Consider the following 17,605-nt stretch of genomic DNA (forward strand, 5'->3'; position numbering starts at 1 on the left):
ATTCTGGGAATTGAAGTCCACACATCTCCAAGCTGCCAAGGTTGAGGAACCCTGCTCTACAGTAGAGTATAATAGGGAACCTGATTGTATTTCTTTTAAAAGGTAAATTATGCCCATTCTGAGGGGTTCTGGGAATAGCCCTGCACTGGGTTCAAGGCATGCTGTCACATTTTTAAAAACTTTTTAAACTATCCTGCCGTTCTTATTTTTACATAACTCAAGGCAGCAAGCGTACCTAATCCTCCTTCCTCCTCCTATTTTCCCCACAACAGCAACCCTGTGAGGTGAGTTGGGCTAAGAGAGAGGGACTGGCCCAAAGTCACCCAGCCGGCTTTCGTGCCTAAGGCGGGATGTGGCAAGCACCAAAGCGTCTAGGGGACATGGGATCAGGGAGGTTGATTTAAGCTGTTCCCTCTCCCTCCCCCCAGGAATGTTTAAATACATCACATGGGAGAATATCGCCTGATGCCTAAAAGGTATTAAAGTCCAACCTCCAAAGCGCCATCCCAGGAAATTCACACCTGCTGGCATCTGCCAAAACCTGTCCACAGAAAGCACAAAACAGAGACTTAGGGATCCTCAAAAGTTAAGCGCTTTCTTGCAGTAAGCCTTTCTTAGGAGACCATGTACGGTTCATTTAATGTACCTCAAAGCTTTTTGGAGGTTTTGATTACCATAGCAGATGAAAAACAGCTACCTTTTGAATATCATCACAGAAGGGCTAATGGAACTGCGGTTTGGATTTGTAAGAAAATCGGAGTAAAAATAAATATGTAAGCAGATGGCAGTCTTTCACTTATTCGCAGGGGAGTATGCTCCCTTCAACTCAGTTGAGCAGATGCACTTGCTAGACCAGTGTTTCTCAACCTCAGCAACTTTAAGACGTATGGACTTCAATTCCCAGAATTCCCCAGCCAGCATGGCTGGCTGGGGAATTCTGGGAGTTGAAGTCCATACGTCTTAAAGTTGCTGAGGTTGAGAAACATTGTGCTAGACTGTGCTTTAAATCATGAAACAGAAAGAATGAAAGAATCAAACCCTTTCCTCTTTCTCCATCCATCTCTTACCTGACCTTTGAAAAGGGTCAGTGCAAACACACAGCAGCGGTCTGTTTAGACATAGCATTCTGAGTAAACAGTAAGAGTTCAGAATAAGAAAGCTTGCAGTCGGGCATTTAGCCAACTATAATCCTGTGTATGGGTAGATTACATTGCAAGTCACCTACAAGTAAATGCAGATAGGGTTGCAGGTTTACAACTTAATCCGGTGCCTCCTTTATCTGCACCAAGATATCTAGCCAGCGGCCTTCAAGAATCACAACAGATGATCTTGACAAAGGGCAAGCAGAGTTGCGCTGATTAGTATTTGAATAAGAAGCCAGTAGGACATGCCAAAGTGGTAAACTAGATGGGGAAGTCCCCCGCCCCCCCCCCCCAAAAAAAAACCAGAGAGGGAAATGTTTTCCATATTGTGGAATCCTTGGTGCCCTCTGAACTTGGTTGTTGGCTTGCAGACATTACATTACCCAACTAGGTAACATCATCAGTGCAGTGATAATGAAACACCTGCAAGCCGACGACTAAGCTTAGAGGGCACCAAGGAACTCCACAATAAGGAAACCATTTCCCTCTCTGAGGAAAGAACTCTGCAGTTCAACCCTAAACTCGGTGTTGATAGGGAGTGGTGGGAGTTGAAGTCCATACGTCTTAAAGTTGCTGAGGTTGAGAAACATTGTGCTAGACTGTGCTTTAAATCATGAAACAGAAAGAATGAAAGGATCAAACCCTTTCCTCTTTCTCCATCCATCTCTTACCTGACCTTTGTGGGTTGCCTCAGGGTTCGGTGCTTTCACCGCTCCTATTTAACATCTACACGAAACCGTTGGGTGAGATCATCCGGCACCATGGGATGAGGTATCATCAGTATGCTGAGGATACCCAATTATACATCTCCATCCCAGGGGTCTTAAGTGATGCTGTGACTGCCCTCTCACGGTGCCTGGAGGCTGTGGGGGCCTGGATGGGGGACAACAGGCTTCAGCTGAACCCTGGTAAGATGGAGTGGCTGTGGATACGGGGAGCCTCAAGATCTAGGAGCTTGTCATCTTTGGTTCTTGACGGGGTTGCACTACCCCAGACAGACCCGGTGCGTAATCTGGGGGTCCTCCTGGACTCACGACTCCTGCTCGAAGAACAGGTGGCAGTCGTGGCTAGGAGGGCCTTTGCACGACTTCATGTTGTGCGGCAGTTACGCCCCTTCCTGGATCAGGGGGCCCTCCGCACGGTCACCCATGCCCTGGTCACCTCCGGGTTGGACTACTGCAACGCGCTCTACATGGGGCTACCCTTGAAGAGTGTCTGGAAGCTACAGCTGGTGCAGAATGCGGCGGCGCAGACAGTTCTCAATGTCCCTAGGAGGGCACATATAACACTGGTGTTGCGTGAGCTGTATTGGTTGCCAGTTTGTTTCCGGGTCCAATTCAAGGTGTTGGTCATCACCTTTAAAGCCCTTCATGGCACGGGACCAGGTTATCTGAGGAACCGTCTCGCCCCGGTTGTTTCAGCCCGCCCCACTCGGTCCAGCAGAAGGGGCAGGTTGCAGACCCCACCGGTCAAGGAATTCCAGTTGGTGGGGTCTAGGCAGAGGGCCTTTTCTGCTGTGGCTCCTGTCCTATGGAACATCTTGCCTCCCGAGGTCTGGTGTGCCCCCTCCCTCATGGCCTTCAGAAAAAGGGTTAAATCCTGGCTCTGCCAGAAGGCCTGGGGGCTGGATGGGGGCTCGCATCTGTGGAGATGGCTGATGGGGTGATGGGTTTTGGCTCCCCCCCAGCATCTTGAAGGTTTTAGGGCTAAAATATACAGGGGGGTTTTAGGACATTTTTAACGTATGTTTGTATTTTAATTATTTATGGATTTTGGTCATTGTTGGAGGGATTGGTGTGTTTGCTTGTTTTGTTACTGTGAGCCGCCCAGAGTCACCCGTTGGGGAAGATGGGCAGCATACAAATTTAATCATAAATAAATAAATAAAACTATGGATATTCTCTTCTGTTGGTTTCCATATTGTTGCTAAGTAATAGAAAGGCTTAATTTGAGGCACTTTCCTGTTTCCACAGGCTTCCCATCTATCTTCCCATCCTGGATATACCTGCCTATTTTCTCCAACTTGGAATATACTGGTCTCTGGCAGATTTGGATCATTTCTACATTTCCCTCTTTCACAATGATTTAAGCCAGGAATATATTTGTAATGCATATATTACAAGAGAAAGGAAAATGAGGGTACTATGGCTTTATTTATGAACAGGAGATTTAAGTGTTTCCATTGATTCCCAAGGAATCCAGGACACTAAAGTTCTGAGAAATGTTTAGAGAATGGTATTGAAGATGCAGATTTTTTTTCCCAGGTAGAGGAAATTCTGATATGCAGTTCAACTAGTATAGCGTCCACATCGTTGTTGCATTTCCATGCCGGTGAAAAACTTATCACAACTGTCAGAAGTTCTGGAAGTCAAGGGGAAAAAATGCAACCTTATATGCAGAAGTTAGATTTCTATGAAATGGTTAATGGAGTCAGGTTTGTCTGTTCCCAGACTCACAATACCTTGTGTATGAGTGAATGCTTAAAAGGATCAGCACAATAAAAATTATTATTATTCAGTTTGTACCTCCAGATATACATTAGGAAGCCTATTGATCTGCATTGCTGTCCTTCATGCACAAATGGGAGCATTCAGAACCACGTTAACATAGCACTGCAAGGCACTATGATTTAGTCATTTAAATAGTAACCCTGTTCCTTGCTGACATTTTACCATTTGGGTCAAAATCAGCAATTCATGCCAAACTGATGCCTGACATCGTCAAGAAATGTTGGGGTTGCAATTCCCAGAGTGGCTACCCAGCATGCTACAGGGAATTTGCAGTCCCACAGCTGCAAATACTGGGGTTACATGATAGACCAAAAACATGAATGCTGTTACACACATCAAAGCAGCAAGAGGTGTTTGAGCCACATTCATACCCATGTATTGGGGGCAGGATATCCATTCAAAAAATGCCTCCATCATTGATGTGGCAATCATTTTCAGGAAGAAGCAACATCTGCCAACCTGTAATTAAACGAGTAAAAACATGAATGGTAGGTAGACTTAAAAGTACCATTCACCTCCTTGGCCTAAAGTTGTTCTCTAGTTCTCTGTCTGGTGGTCAGTCACTCTGTATTTGGTTTAGGAAATACAGTACAGCATCACTGTGGCATGTGGACTAAATGTGATTTCAGACTGTAGCAGAATATAACTAGTCCAATGTTGCTTTCCTTTGATTATGTGCCATAAAATAGTTTTCAACTCCTAGCAACCACATATATTTTCTCCATGACAATCTATCCCTAACCCATTCTTTCAAGTCTCCCAAGGGTGCCTCCATGGCCACTGTAACTGAGTCCATCCACCTGGCTGCTGGTTGTCCTCTCCTTCCACCTTTCCCAGCATTAGAGCCTTCTCCAGAGAGCTAGGTCTTCACATCATATGTCCAAAGTAGGATAATTGGAGCCTGGTCATTTGTGTCGCGAGTGAGAACTCTGGGTTGATTTGTTCGATGAATCATTTGTTTTCTTGGCTGTCCACGGTACTCAGGAGTCTTCTCTGACACGAAAGTTCAAAGATCTCAATACTCTTCCTATCCTGCTTCTTCAAAGTCCAACTTTTGCTTTATGGAAAGTGACACTCTATGGAATACCATGGCTTTTTTATTTTTTATTCCTTTGATAGCAGCCATATATGAGGTTACTCATGTGACACAGAATGGATTGAGCCTGGAGTTATTACAGTGACAAATTTAGAGCATATTAATCAGAAAACTCTCTCCATTTCCACACGCCTGGATCGTACTGGGCTCTACTGCAAGACACACAGCTGCTGGTTTCTCTGCAATGCAACCTCAATGCATCTAGAGGGGATCAGCCATTGTACATTGTACTTTTCTATGTCACCTCAACCATAGAAGTCTCATGTTCAAGCTCTACAACCCTTGCAATAAGCAGACAGAAGGCAACATGCAAATGGCTAAAGACCATTTAGGTATTGTAACAGAATACCCTTTGTTTTTAAGAAGCAAGACGTTATATAGATACTTAAATAACTACTCCATTGTAATCATTCTCTTTTTCAATGAAGCTTAAGGTTTCTCCATAGTTTTGCAATACTATATTCCATCCAGCAATTCCCTTCTTTTCATCAGAACTTGGAAGGTTGAGGGTTTACAGACAGTTTCACCCATCAAGTGTTAAAAATGTTTACTTCTGAATCCTTAAGCAGAAACTGCAAAGTCACATTCCAGCAGCTGTGTTTAAAATGTACACTGTTACATTAGCATGTTTCACAATAGATCTCCCTTTTCCAAACTGGTCCTCATCAGATACCCTGGGATTTCTACACTCAAAAATTCCCAGACAGCAAGCTGGAAAAAGCTGCTCTACATGAGTGCATTCTTCCCATATTCTACATACTGTCTCTACATATATACAGTACTGTATACATGTATGAATGAGAAGCATGAATTGAAGGAACTCGAGGGAATGTTTAAGGAGTCCTATCAGATGGACATTTTATGTAATTTTAGCTTGTAAAGCCATTGTTGGTATCACAATCTGCAGTTGAGATAGCCCAAGGAAGTGCACCAATTTGTCCTCCAAATTCATCAATGCATGTAAATTTGATTCAGTAGAGGAATTTGCAGAACTTTACATGTGTGGCTTATGTATATATGAGGGATTTAAAAAGCAGGTTACCAGCACTTTTGGAAACACTCTACTCCTTGAAAGCAGCCTCCTCTTAAGAGGAATATGCAAACAAACCTACAAGATCTATTATACAGCTCTTCCAGTTCACAATGCAGTGTGTCCAGACCATAAGTCTTGTCAATTAACTCCTATACTGTTACTTCTACACAAATATTCTCTCTTCTCTAAAGTTAACTCTCCTTAAGTAAATGGCCATATTGGAAACTGTTTCTTAACTGTTACGTATATTTTTCATCCTCTCTTCCATGCAGGTCTTGAACTGCTCTTCACCCCCTACTTCCTTACTTGCAGATTATCGATCCTACCCAGAATTCATTGAGATATAAAGAAGTTCATCCCTTCCCCAGAGCAAAGGCAAGGTAGCCCCATTTATCACAAAGCCTCTGAAGTCACTTCAATTGCTCAATCGGTGGTTTACAGAAACTCTGACAAGACTGGGGCTGTTTAGATCAGTTTTTTCAGATCCTCCACCTTAAAAATTGCTGATGAGGACTGGGAAAGCAAAATCCAAAACATGTCCATCAATCACTTTTTAGAAAATGTAGTTTAGTACTTGTACAATATATTATTCTTGACTATCTGCAACCTCCCTGTTGCAATCTGATATGGGAGCCTCAGTTCCTGATGATCAACAGAACTTTTTTTTAATGAAAATGATTACTTGTCCCACCAATTAAACAATGCCACCTGCCTGGACCCCAAGAGTGCATCTTCTCTGTAGCAGCACCTGCCCTCTGGAATGAGGTACCCCCCCCAATTCAAATGGCTCCCACCCTACTAGTATTTCTAAGGGCCTTAAAGACCTGGCTCTTTGGAGGAGGACTGACACTCCTTTCTTCCCTTCTGTTCCCTCTGGGTTTATTTTCTTGCCATTGTTATTCTTTTGTCCTGAGCTGTTTTTTGGTATTGTTCTTTGTTTTTAAATGTTTTAACAATTGTAAACCACCCAGTGTCGCTGGAAGTTGGGCGGCATATACATTTAATAAATTATTATGGTTAGTCACATGGTCAGCCAGATGTTTAGACTGCATTTGGCATTTTTGTCCACCTGTTGAGTCCTTCCCGAGGACCTGGGATAGGCAGATGTTATTGTTTAATAATGTTAAAAGTATCAACACAGGATGTAAGCTGTTCCAAGTAAAGCTGCCTTTTGCAATTGACTGGTGATTTTTTTATTATTATTATTAATTCACATTACACATGACAATATTGGGGAATGGGGCAGAAAGGTCAATGCAAAAAACATTCCTTAAGCACCCATAATACGGTATTCAACTCTGATAGCTATGGAACAGCTGGCAAGGAATAGGGGATCTTGGCTTGCAGATTAGGTCCCACCCACTCTCATCTCAGGCCACTCCCACAGCTGGAATGCCAGCTGTAGATGGAGGTAATGCAGACCTCAACAGGAAAGCTTGCCCAGACACATCTAGCCTGAATTTTGAGGAAACAGACAGGCGGTCAACTAATTAGTTGACTCACTTCCTAGGTAACTGTTTCCACAGAAGTAGCCATCTTAATCTTTAGCAGGAAAAGCAGTGAATGCCCTTGTGATGTCTCAAATACTGACAGCAGGTTTCTCCCGCCACGTACACTTTCACAGATTGCCATCCACTTCATCCAGTGCAGGAATATTCCTGGGAAAGGAATAGATGTGCCCTGTTCTCTGCCTCTGATGAAGTGAACTGCAGTCCATGGTCCATTTGTTGGTCTTCAAGGTGCCCTGAGACCCTTGGTTGTCTCGAGTTTGATCTACACATGCAGGAAGACGAGGCAAGGTCCTAGAAGAGGCCATACCACTTCAGAACGCAGGGGCTGAATCAAATCTGAATCAGGCTGTTTTTGTACTGTAAACTAGCCCATCAAGGAGAAAACATACCCTTCTCAGCAATCTGGGTGGTTCATTTTTGTTTCACTTTGAGAGGAATGTTCAAATAGCATTTTGTCATCTCCAGTGATACATTGCAGAATTCCCATCGCTGCAGTCAACTTCCTCATTTGAGTGCAGTAAAAGCATGGAACAAGTTTCCACAAATACACACCCCAACTATTCAGGAAAAGTAAAATGTGCATAAAATGCAGATTCGATTTTGCACTTCAGTACGTTCTTAATGAGTGACTACTGCACCACTCCCTATGGTGAACTTTTCTGTGATAACCGGGCAGTCATTTTTGAAAGACAGAAAGCTGAATTAGCACACCAATTTGATCCAACTTAGCAACCCTGAAAGCCTTAAAACATTACCATAAAACACATGTTGAACAACTTGGAACAACAGTGCAGTTTTATTACTTTTAAAAGATTACCTTCTTACAGGTACCTGGTAATGTGTTTTAAGTGTATTTTTTTTTAGAAAAAAAATTATACTTGTACATCAAACACTGCATTCCTTTGGAAACAGGATGGAAGGAAAACTAACATAGGTACACTAAAAAAAAACAGTAATAATAAATCTAGATGTACATTGCTGGCAGCTGTTTCCACAACGTTAAAGTTGTGGGGAGACACACATAAGGGGATGAGAACATGTTCTAACTATGCAAGAAGAAAGGCAGTAAGAAAAGCAATATATGTGTCCTAACAGGAACAAAGAACTGGAGAACTGGTTTTCACCAGGACACTAAATCAGCCATGCCGCTCTGCCTCACGGTTTCATTTCATCCGCTTCCTGGGAGAGACATCTCCATTGCTGGTGGCAGACTGCTGGGAGGAAAATGGAAGGCTGGAAGGGGAGGGGCATGGCATCTCTTGGCCATTGGAGGAAGTACCACTTGTGTGAATCATGCTAGGGCCTGGGAAATCGTAATACTGTGATGGATATGGAGGACTGTACGACGTTCTACCCCGTATGTCTTTCATCACCTCCAAGATGCCCTGTAAGACGCTGGTTTGGCTACTTAGCTGCTCCTTCAGAGTTTGATCACTTGATTCCAGAGCGCTTACAAGCCTTCCGATGTCCTCAGCGCTCTGCTCCATCTCGTCCTTCCGGGCCGCGAGATCCTCCTTGTAAGCACGCTCAAAAGAAGCGACTTCTTTATGTGTAAGGTCGGACAATGTCCGGACAAGTTCGCTGGTAGCCTGGGAGGTGACTTCCATCAGCTCTTTCAAAGTATCCCCCCTTCTCTTTCTCTGCCGGCAACGAAGATTTCGCATCCTCTCTGCAGCTGTCAGGGGCCGAGGGCGCAGATTTGGCGCTGTGGGAATAAACATCAGAAAGGGCATTTAATGAAGAAAAGATATGGCATTTTGGAGACAGCCATCAGCGTCAGTTGGTACGCTTATAAAAGAATATCCTTTGCCCTAAAGAAATCCAGCTTTTATACCAAGGCAGCCCTGTTTATGTGAAAGGAAGAGCCAGAAATTGGAACCCAAAAGTATTATTGAAATTATGCAGTTGTATACCAACGTTTGCTTAATGCAATCATATTCTGTTTTCTGTAGGAGGAAGAGTTAGGCAGAGAACGCACACCCTGCTCCCCTGAATGATGAAGTTCTACTCAGACTTTGTTAGGAATTCTGACAGTTATCTGATGATATTTCAAACACGTCCTTAAGTCACCTGCCCTTGCGTCCAAACTAACTGAAAAGAAGGTGCTTAGAAATCCATGGATGGCTGAAACAACACATTATACAAAACCCGATTATAGACACACGGCAAATCCAAGCAAAACTCACCAGAAACTGAGTCATTGGATGGCAAAGGATCGGTGGGAGTGCCAGGACCAACACTACCATCCATGGATATATCAGAATTTGCTGCTGGAGACGCCACTTGGTTTTCCAGGTTGGCTTCGTTCTGCTGAGATCCTGCTGATTCCGGCAACAACAAACAGTCCCCGTCTGGCTCTTCAAAAGTCCCTTTGTCGCCCTTGCCTACTGAGGATGGCTCATAGGGGGCATCCTGCGCTTCTCTGTGCTCGCGACGTCGGCGGTCCACAGGAGGCCTCGGGTTGCTCCCTGAAAGCCGTGGAACGACCAGATTTTGCTTGATGCAAAGAAATCGATTAAGTTCTTCGTAATAAGGCCACACGCGGCGTCCGTGGCCAGCGTTGCTGTTCCCATCCACTATCTCTTTGAAGCCCCGTCGAAGGACCTTTGCACGTTCGCGGCATTGCTCCCAATCCCTGTTGTACCCCCGGGCTCGCATTTCATCCGCTATCCACTGGAACTGTGCAACTGTGCGATAGTTTGATGCCAGGGCACTCTGCACCGCGTCATCACCCCACACCTGGATGAAGGCCCGGGTCTCCTCGTCAGTCCAAACAGGCTGGCGCCTTGATTTAGTGGCAGAGGAAGAGCCCTGCGAGGAAGCCGTCAGTGTGCCGTGATTCGGCATGGGCACGGTCTCTGGAAGGGTATCAGACAACATGGTGTGCTCCAGAGATGACACGGTGCTATTGGCAGCAGGGAATTTTACAATGGTAGCAGGAAACGTTTCAATTGATTTGGGCATAGTAAAAGGAGTGCTAGTGGGGAGGGTGTAACAAAGAAGCTCCTAATGATAGAGTGCGGATAGAGAGAGACAGGACACTCTGTACAATGCACTCTATGATTATGCTGGCAATTCCCCCACTGAGACACTGCATCTCACACAAACATTACGAGAGACACACATCTCGCATCTTTGTTCCCACAAGTTGGCCTGCAAAGAAATCACGTGTCACCGCAAGAACATGACACGGGGGTCTGCATGTGAAAAAACAAGAGGCGACAATAGTGCAATACACGTGTCTAGCGTAATGTGTGAAGCAGTTTTAAAGTTCCATCCCTCCTTAACCTTCACTAGCCTAGCCCCTGACCAAAAATATACTTTAAAAAATACATCAACGTTGCATAATATATTCCAATCACAAGATTTCAGAGCAGGTTTATAGACACGGCTGATTTAGTTTCATGGATTGACATGCAAAACAACAATTACTCACCTGTGTAGCTGCCATCTGTTGAAATGTAGGCCGCTCAAGGAGAAAAGAGAAACAGACAAAATTAGAGGCAGTCATTTCTAGATGCCTTAATTGCAAGAGGAGTGTACTGATGGAAAAATAAAGCTGAATTTCTGTACCTTCTAACCATGAGGATTGGAAACTTGGCTTAAAAAAAATGAAAAACAGATTCTGAAGCTAGAGTGAAACCACTTTGCATGCGAACCCCCATATAATCTGGCAGGGAAATATTATGTAATTTTCATTCCCCTTTTAAGTCATCTATGTGCCATAAATGATTGACATAAACATATACTAGTTTAAAAAAATAACTTTTATGGGCCTATCTGCCTAGTTGCCCAAGCACAATCTCTCTAAACCCATTTTCCTCTGTCCTCCTCCTTAGCTGCTGCTACCACCACTGCGTTTAGCCCCTTGTCAAGACTGCACAAAAATGGCCCAGGGCTTAAATGAAGCTAAAAACACTGCAGGAAAATATCTGGTAACAAAAGGAGAAATGTCCCTCACTACAGCCAGTAGTCCTTGTGTTTTAGTCTGAACTTCCTCAAGAAGACAGATCTTCAGCTTCCCCCCTTGGAGCAAAACTAAAAAGCATCCAGCTGGAACTTCAGCCAGAACATTACGATGAATCTCACTTGCCCAGAAAGGGAAAAAAAATGGAGGCTCATGTTTGTTCCCAATCAGCATTCAGCGATAAGAAAGCCATAGGGCTGAAAAGAATAAAAGGGATCAAAATGGTTTCCAGCCACAATCATCACAGAGCGCTCAGGCCCTGCCTTAAAAAAAATATATCCTCCTCAGTGTGGTTCTCTAATTGCTGCTCTCTCTGAAATGGATGCCGGAGGAGCCGTTACCACTTGACTACTTATAAAGATTTATTCTTTCAGTGAGTTACTTTTAAAATGGTGGTAATAAAGAACATAATCCTTTTTTCTTCCCTCAGCTTTATTATTTCCTTTGCTGGGAAAATATTCAACTTCAGGCCTGGGAGAGAAGGAAAGAATGCAACATAATTTGAGCCTACTGAGGCAAATGAAAGGAAACAAAATGGCGCATCAGAGCAGGGGTGGGCAAGCCGAGGCCCTGGAGCCTCATATGATCTTTGAGCCAGTTTTACCTGTCTCTCTCCCCACCCCCTGCCATCACACTACCTGCAAGCGCCAAAAATTGTTTTGGAGATTCCCACTATTTTGAGGCAAGAAAGAGAGAAACTGTAGTGTGAGCTCTTAAACACAGTCCTGGATGCAGTCCAAACCTAGAGAAATGGAAGTGCCTTGCCCTTCTCACCTGCATGCCACACTCCACCCATTTTGCATCAGCCTTTGGCTCCCCAAAACCTGGGTGACTCCTAAGAGCCCAAAAGGCTGCTCATCTCTGTATCAGAGGAGCTAACGGATGCAGGCAGGGCAAAAAACTGGCTGGGAAGTAGAAGATGGGAACCACAGTAGTCAAGGAGCAGAGGCCCGACCCAGAGGAATTTTCCTGGCCTTTTCATCTTTAAAAGAAGCTGTTTTATTTCCTCCATATTGTTGGGACTCCCCTTTAGAACTGCCTAAAGCCTATGCGTTCCCACCAGATATTATACTGAAGCAGCGTAATGGCTTTGTGTAGATGCTGTTGCTCTCGAAACTACTTCAACAGGTCGGGCAGGTTTTGACAAACTGAATCAAAGTTACAGCATTCTGTGGTGCTCCTTTCAGGTTTTCCAAATGCAGTTTGTAACTCTATAGAAATTTTGATTCAGTTGAGTTTCTCGAGCCAGCCTCTTACCCAGATGTCTAAATTCAGTACTTCATTTTACAGAAGATCATTCAGAGTCCCAGACAGGACAGACAAAGACTCAGAAATCCACAACTATGGCCATCTTGGCTTGCCCTGAAACAGTCTTCTCATTCTCTACTCCAGCCAACTTGTAGCCAAGGCAAACCAAGGCTTATTCATACCTGCATGATCAAAAATGGGGTCGGAGCCAGAAGTTCACAGAAAAGATAGATAATCAAGGGTGCTTGAGATGGACTATGGCTCCAGAACTCTCTCTAACTTTCACAGTCTTTTAAATTGAATAACTGATGGGATATTCAGTGCAATTACCATTAGGCAACTGCTGGATTAATACAGGCCTTAAAAGCACACAGCCAAGTAGCCCGCACAGCTCTCAACGTCAAGCAAGCATAATCTCTATTGCAACTAGAAAGGACACCAATATTACCTGAATGCTGGTACAACATGGACTGCAGGGATTGATATATATTGGCAAGCAATTGCCCAAATGTCTAGAAATATTAATGGTGGTGGCATCTTGGATTTTTTTGTTCTTAATTACAGCTCTGTGTGAAATTCTCAACAAAATGATCGTTTCTCAAATCAGGACTACTTTTCCAGGCTAGGACAACAGTGTTAGTACAGCAAGAAATTGAGCCCTGAGAAGTATACAGTACAATTGCCTAGATTAACGTAAATATGGTCTAATTTAAGACACCCATTGGACTGTTACAGATTATCCAAACACTATAATTCACACTATTCTGGAGCTGTACTAATGCTGTGCAGATGCAGAGGCTGGCAGGAATCTTTAAGAACTCTGAACAGATTGCACAACAATCTGTTGCTACGGCTTTTTCCCCCTAGAGAAAGAGTCCTGTCTCCCCCCACCTGAGATACCTTACATGTGTCAAGACTGTCTAAATTCTTCATTGTTCTTAAACTGGATTGCCCAGAACTGTACACAATATTTAAAATGGAATCCAACCAACCCAATAGTGGAACTTTTACTTCTGTCTAGCCCTTTGAGGCTGGCATACTCAGGAAACAAGAACCACTTTGTTCTCTGGAAAGAGCTTTACTGCTAATAAAGTAAAGTAGCAGAATCTTGAAAGCCTACTCAAGTATTTCTCCAGGTCAACTTATACTTAGCGTAATTAAGTCAGAGTTACTTGAAGTCTGGTCCTGTTTCTTTCCCCATGTTCTCAACCCCTGCTGGACAATCCTTCCCAAATTCCTGCATACTTCTATTGAAGCAGACTAAAACTATCTTTGCTTATTTTGCAGCCACATCCTACTGCTGGCTCATATTCAGTTTATAATTAACTATTATTCCATGACTTATTCACAATCACAATTGTCACAGAATTTGTTTTTCCATCCCAGAGATATTTTCCATGCCCCCATTTTTTTTGTTACATTACTGAATGAAGAGAGTGAGAATACTTTCTTTTTTAACTTAAAGAGCCCAAAGGGCCCAGAAAATAAATAAGAAAGAAGACCCAATCATAGCACACTGAATGCTACACGCAACTATGCTCCCTGGAGGGACAATCTGGTCATATCGAGGAGGTTCACAATCACTGCTGTAACAATTTCTAAACAGATCTCAGCACCCAATATTAAGATAACACAATGACAGAGAAGAGATTCTTACCCAGAGAAGCCACATCTTCACCATTTTCCTCCATGATCTCACTTGCTACTAAGGCCTCAAGACGAATTCAGCCCCTGCAAAAGAGAAAGCCAGTTAACCCCCAATGCCCTAGCCACCAATGCTGCCATGAAGCCTAGCAGAAAAATTAATCAAGCTTCAACATGAAGAGGAACTCACACCCTTTGATTCAAATGCAAACGCAGATAACACTGTGCTACCTTAATGATGCCTTCAAAACCACAGAGCTCACTTGGGGATACGCCCCATGAACACAGTGCATGACTGGGCTGCAACTGACACTGTGTCATGATCGTCAGCAGAGGGGTTGTCTGTTAATTCTTTAGCCACAAACAAAGTAAGCATCAATGACTGCTAAACTGGTGTCCCAACTGGCACTTATAAGACCCTGGGCTCTTTCTGTGGCTAGCAAAACATAGGAATAATATGTGAAAATGTTTAGTACTACATCCTTACAAGCACCCAAAACTCACTAAACATGCAGATGCTCCAACAGAAGTGAACAGGTGTAGCTCAGGGTTCTGTGGAGTCCTTGGGGGGTTCTCTGAGCTTGGTTGTTTTCTTGCAAACATTTTGTTACCCGGCTAGGTAACATCTTCAGTGCTAGAATGGAATGGGGTTTGCTCTCTGTTTATATATTGTTGCATGCCCTGCCAGTGTTGGTGGGGGTTTTGTTTTGTTTTTTTCCCTCTGGTAGTTCCTTGCAGATCCTGCCATCCTGCATGGTAGTTCCATGTAGATGCTCAGCAGAATTATATAATAGTTACAAAACAAAATGCAGGATATATTAAATGCACCTCAAGTGAAGCATTAAGAGCCCTGTAACTAAGTAATAAAAATAAGAGGCCAATGACCAATTCCTGTAACTCTCCTAAGCAGATGGCAGCACCAAGCTGTTCTTTAAATTTCTCAGAAAGCTAAGGAGGGTCAAATCTTCCCAGACTTAGATGGGAGAAAATACAGGACTGGATACTATGCTGGGAAATTAAAAAAAAAAAAAATTCCTGGGAAAAGGCAATGGCAACATATTTCCCTAGTGTTGCCAAGAAAACTAAATAAACATGTCTGTGCAGTCACCAAGAACAGAGCTTGATTTAGAGGAGTTTTTAATCTCTCAATTTAGCACAACATGGAAAGAGCCAAAGCAAACCTGGCTTGTCTATTCTAATTAGGCAAAAGGTGTCTCCGGTAATTACCGTATATCAGTATATGGATTTAGGCACAAGACTATCTTAAGATTGCAGTGCCAATGTACAATTATTACTATTCATCTGCCAATAATGCAGAACACCATCTCTCTCATTTCCGATGTGATATCCTGCCCATCAGGCAAAAGACTGTGAATATCTAAGTTTATTGCCTGTTTTTCCCCCAATTCTTTTATTGCTGCTGCTTTGAATTCATGTGATATTCACTCAAACTGGACCTACTTCTGAGCTTTCTTTCCCATTCTTGCTCATCTCTACCAGAATTTTCACATTCTCTGCTTTTCCATAAAAGCCAATTCTAAACTTAACTTCTATTACAGAAAGGAGTTTGGAAACAACCTGAACTTGGATCAAAAATATACTTTTGAACTCAACTTACTGTTCAAGACACTTCTTTCACCTATACTGTTGGGGACGTAACAGTGTTTTTTTCTTTCTAAATGCCCAAACATTTCCCCCTTCCTATTCTTATCCCTGCCACCAACTCCCTAAGCAGGCCACCTTTGGTCAGCTTCAGTCCCCTCAATCTGTAATGTAAGCAAAATAAAATATGTATCAACCAGCTCATTACTGCAAGGATGCTTCCACTGTTGCTTTCTAAATGCATGCTGATAATATTGCTCTTCTTTGTACTTTCTGCATTGCTCTCTGCTTGACCTCAGCAGTTTACCACTCTGCTCTCCGGCCCTGCCTTGACCAAGCCGTTTCTACTCCAGGCCAGCTTATGGCGGCTCTTCCCAGCCTGGCTCCCTCCTGGGACCCACACAGCCCAGCTAACCCGGGCCCCCGTAGGCGCTGCCTGCGCAATCTGGGAACTGTAGTCCAACCCATCAAGAGAGCAGAGGGCTGGGGAAAGCTGGCCTTCCCAGACGCCACACGGCTCTCGTCCGTGGATCGCGGGGAGCAGGCGCAGCGCTGCTTCTGAACGCGGACGTGTTCGTCTGTCGAGCCACCGCCGGGGGAAACACGATGCCAAGGCAGGCGATGATCGCCGCGGTTATTATGACTCATCGCCCGTCCCCGGCGGCCCACCTCCCCCGCGCTGGAGAGGAAGAGACGGCGAGGAGCCTCCAGAAGCCGGAAGTGGTGGTTGCGGCACAAAAGCGGCGAGCCCACCCGGGGGAGACCCAGCCAGCCAGCCGGCCGGCCGGCCCCCCTTTCTCCCTCCGGGGAGGACCCCCTTCCCAGCGGCTCTCCTGGGTGAAGCCACCCTCCGCTTCCCCCGCTTTGTGGGTCGCCAGCCGGGCATTCCATCTCCTCCTGCTTGCGCTGCTCCCTCAGCCTCGCCGGGCCACCGAGCCCGAGGCCCCCGGGGGCCCCGCCGGCCCGCCCCGACTCCCGCCCCGCGCCTGACCTCTCACCCACCCCCTGCCCTGCCCTGCCCTGCGGCTCCGGGGGGGCGGCGTCCCTGTCTCTCGGGACCCCAGAGAAGACCAACCCTCGCCCGCGATCTCCTCCGTCTAATCAGGGACCGAAGCTTGGCGAGTCGGAGCGGGGTCCGGCCCCGGGCAGTCCCCTCCTCGGGCGGCCGCAGGGAGAAGTGGCGCCGAGGCCTCTCGGGCGGCGAGCAACCCCAATATGGTGGCCGACCAGCTGCGGAGACCGGATGTAGTCGGGGATGGAGGCTTCGGAACAAAGGAAGCGAGAAGAGGCGAGAGAGCGGAGAGGGAGGGGGACCGCCGCTTTTCAAGGCGCAGAGCCCCCTGGTGGTCGCGGCCCAGAAGGCACCCCGCCGCGCGAACCCGCGTCTCCGGGGGAGAAGAAGGCGTGCGCGTGCATAGACGTGTAGCCCGTGGCTGACCTTGCCTGGGCTGGGAAGCTGAGGAGGTTCCGAGTGGCTTAATACGAAAATTGGGAGATCATCAGGAAATGCCAGGGTTAGAGTCCAGGCCAGGGTTTCTCAAACTTGGCAACTTTAAGATGTGTGGACTTCAACTCCCAGAATTCCCCAGCCAGTTAGGCCAACCATGTGGGAAAATGTTCACTGATGCACTCGTTCGTTCAGTGTGCTCCCAGACAGGAAAGATTCCTGGCGGCTTACAGCCACAAAAGCATTAAAAACACAAAAAGCAGGTTAAAAAAGACAAGAAAAGTTAAAATGGATGTAGCCACCATATAACCATGAAATAGTGCACACCAGCATAAGATAACCTCAGCTTTCAAAGGTCCTGCAGAATAATTCTGTTCTGATTGCCCTTGAAATGAAGTCAGAGTC

At 45.1% G+C, this 17,605-nt stretch overlaps 1 protein-coding gene across 2 annotated transcripts; it reads right to left on the reverse strand.

Annotated features, from left to right (window-relative positions):
• Nucleotides 1-4,743: 4,743 nt before the first annotated feature.
• On the reverse strand, nt 4,744-17,013 carry LOC103059678 (uncharacterized). 2 transcript variants are annotated; one of them, XM_007434612.4, is made up of 5 exons: nt 16,829-17,013; nt 14,165-14,238; nt 10,729-10,761; nt 9,479-10,150; nt 4,744-8,997 (listed from the first exon to the last, which is right to left on the reverse strand). In XM_007434612.4, the coding sequence occupies exons 2-5, from the start codon at nt 14,196-14,198 to the stop codon at nt 8,456-8,458; spliced, it is 1,281 nt and encodes a 426-aa protein (XP_007434674.1). In that variant the 5' UTR covers nt 14,199-14,238; nt 16,829-17,013; the 3' UTR covers nt 4,744-8,455. The 2 variants fall into 2 exon arrangements, with proteins under 2 accessions (XP_007434674.1, XP_087990705.1); XM_088134579.1 differs by lacking the exon at nt 16,829-17,013 and adding an exon at nt 14,656-16,692.
• Nucleotides 17,014-17,605: the final 592 nt, after the last annotated feature.

Source organism: Python bivittatus, unplaced genomic scaffold (genome assembly GCF_059951505.1).
Source record: "Python bivittatus isolate LINGU-HERP-01145 unplaced genomic scaffold, Pbiv_v1 ctg000080_np1212, whole genome shotgun sequence".
Taxonomy (NCBI): domain Eukaryota; kingdom Metazoa; phylum Chordata; class Lepidosauria; order Squamata; family Pythonidae; genus Python; species Python bivittatus.

Coding starts and splice junctions, on each gene's coding strand:
- LOC103059678 (XM_007434612.4), bottom strand. CDS start 14,198: ATGGAGGAAAATGGTGAAGATGTGGCTTCTCTGG. Junction 10,762..14,164: donor TGAAGATGTGGCTTCTCTGG/GTAAGAATCTCT, acceptor TTTCTCCTTGAG/CGGCCTACATTTCAACAGAT. Junction 10,151..10,728: donor AACAGATGGCAGCTACACAG/GTGAGTAATTGT, acceptor ATACCCTTCCAG/AGACCGTGCCCATGCCGAAT.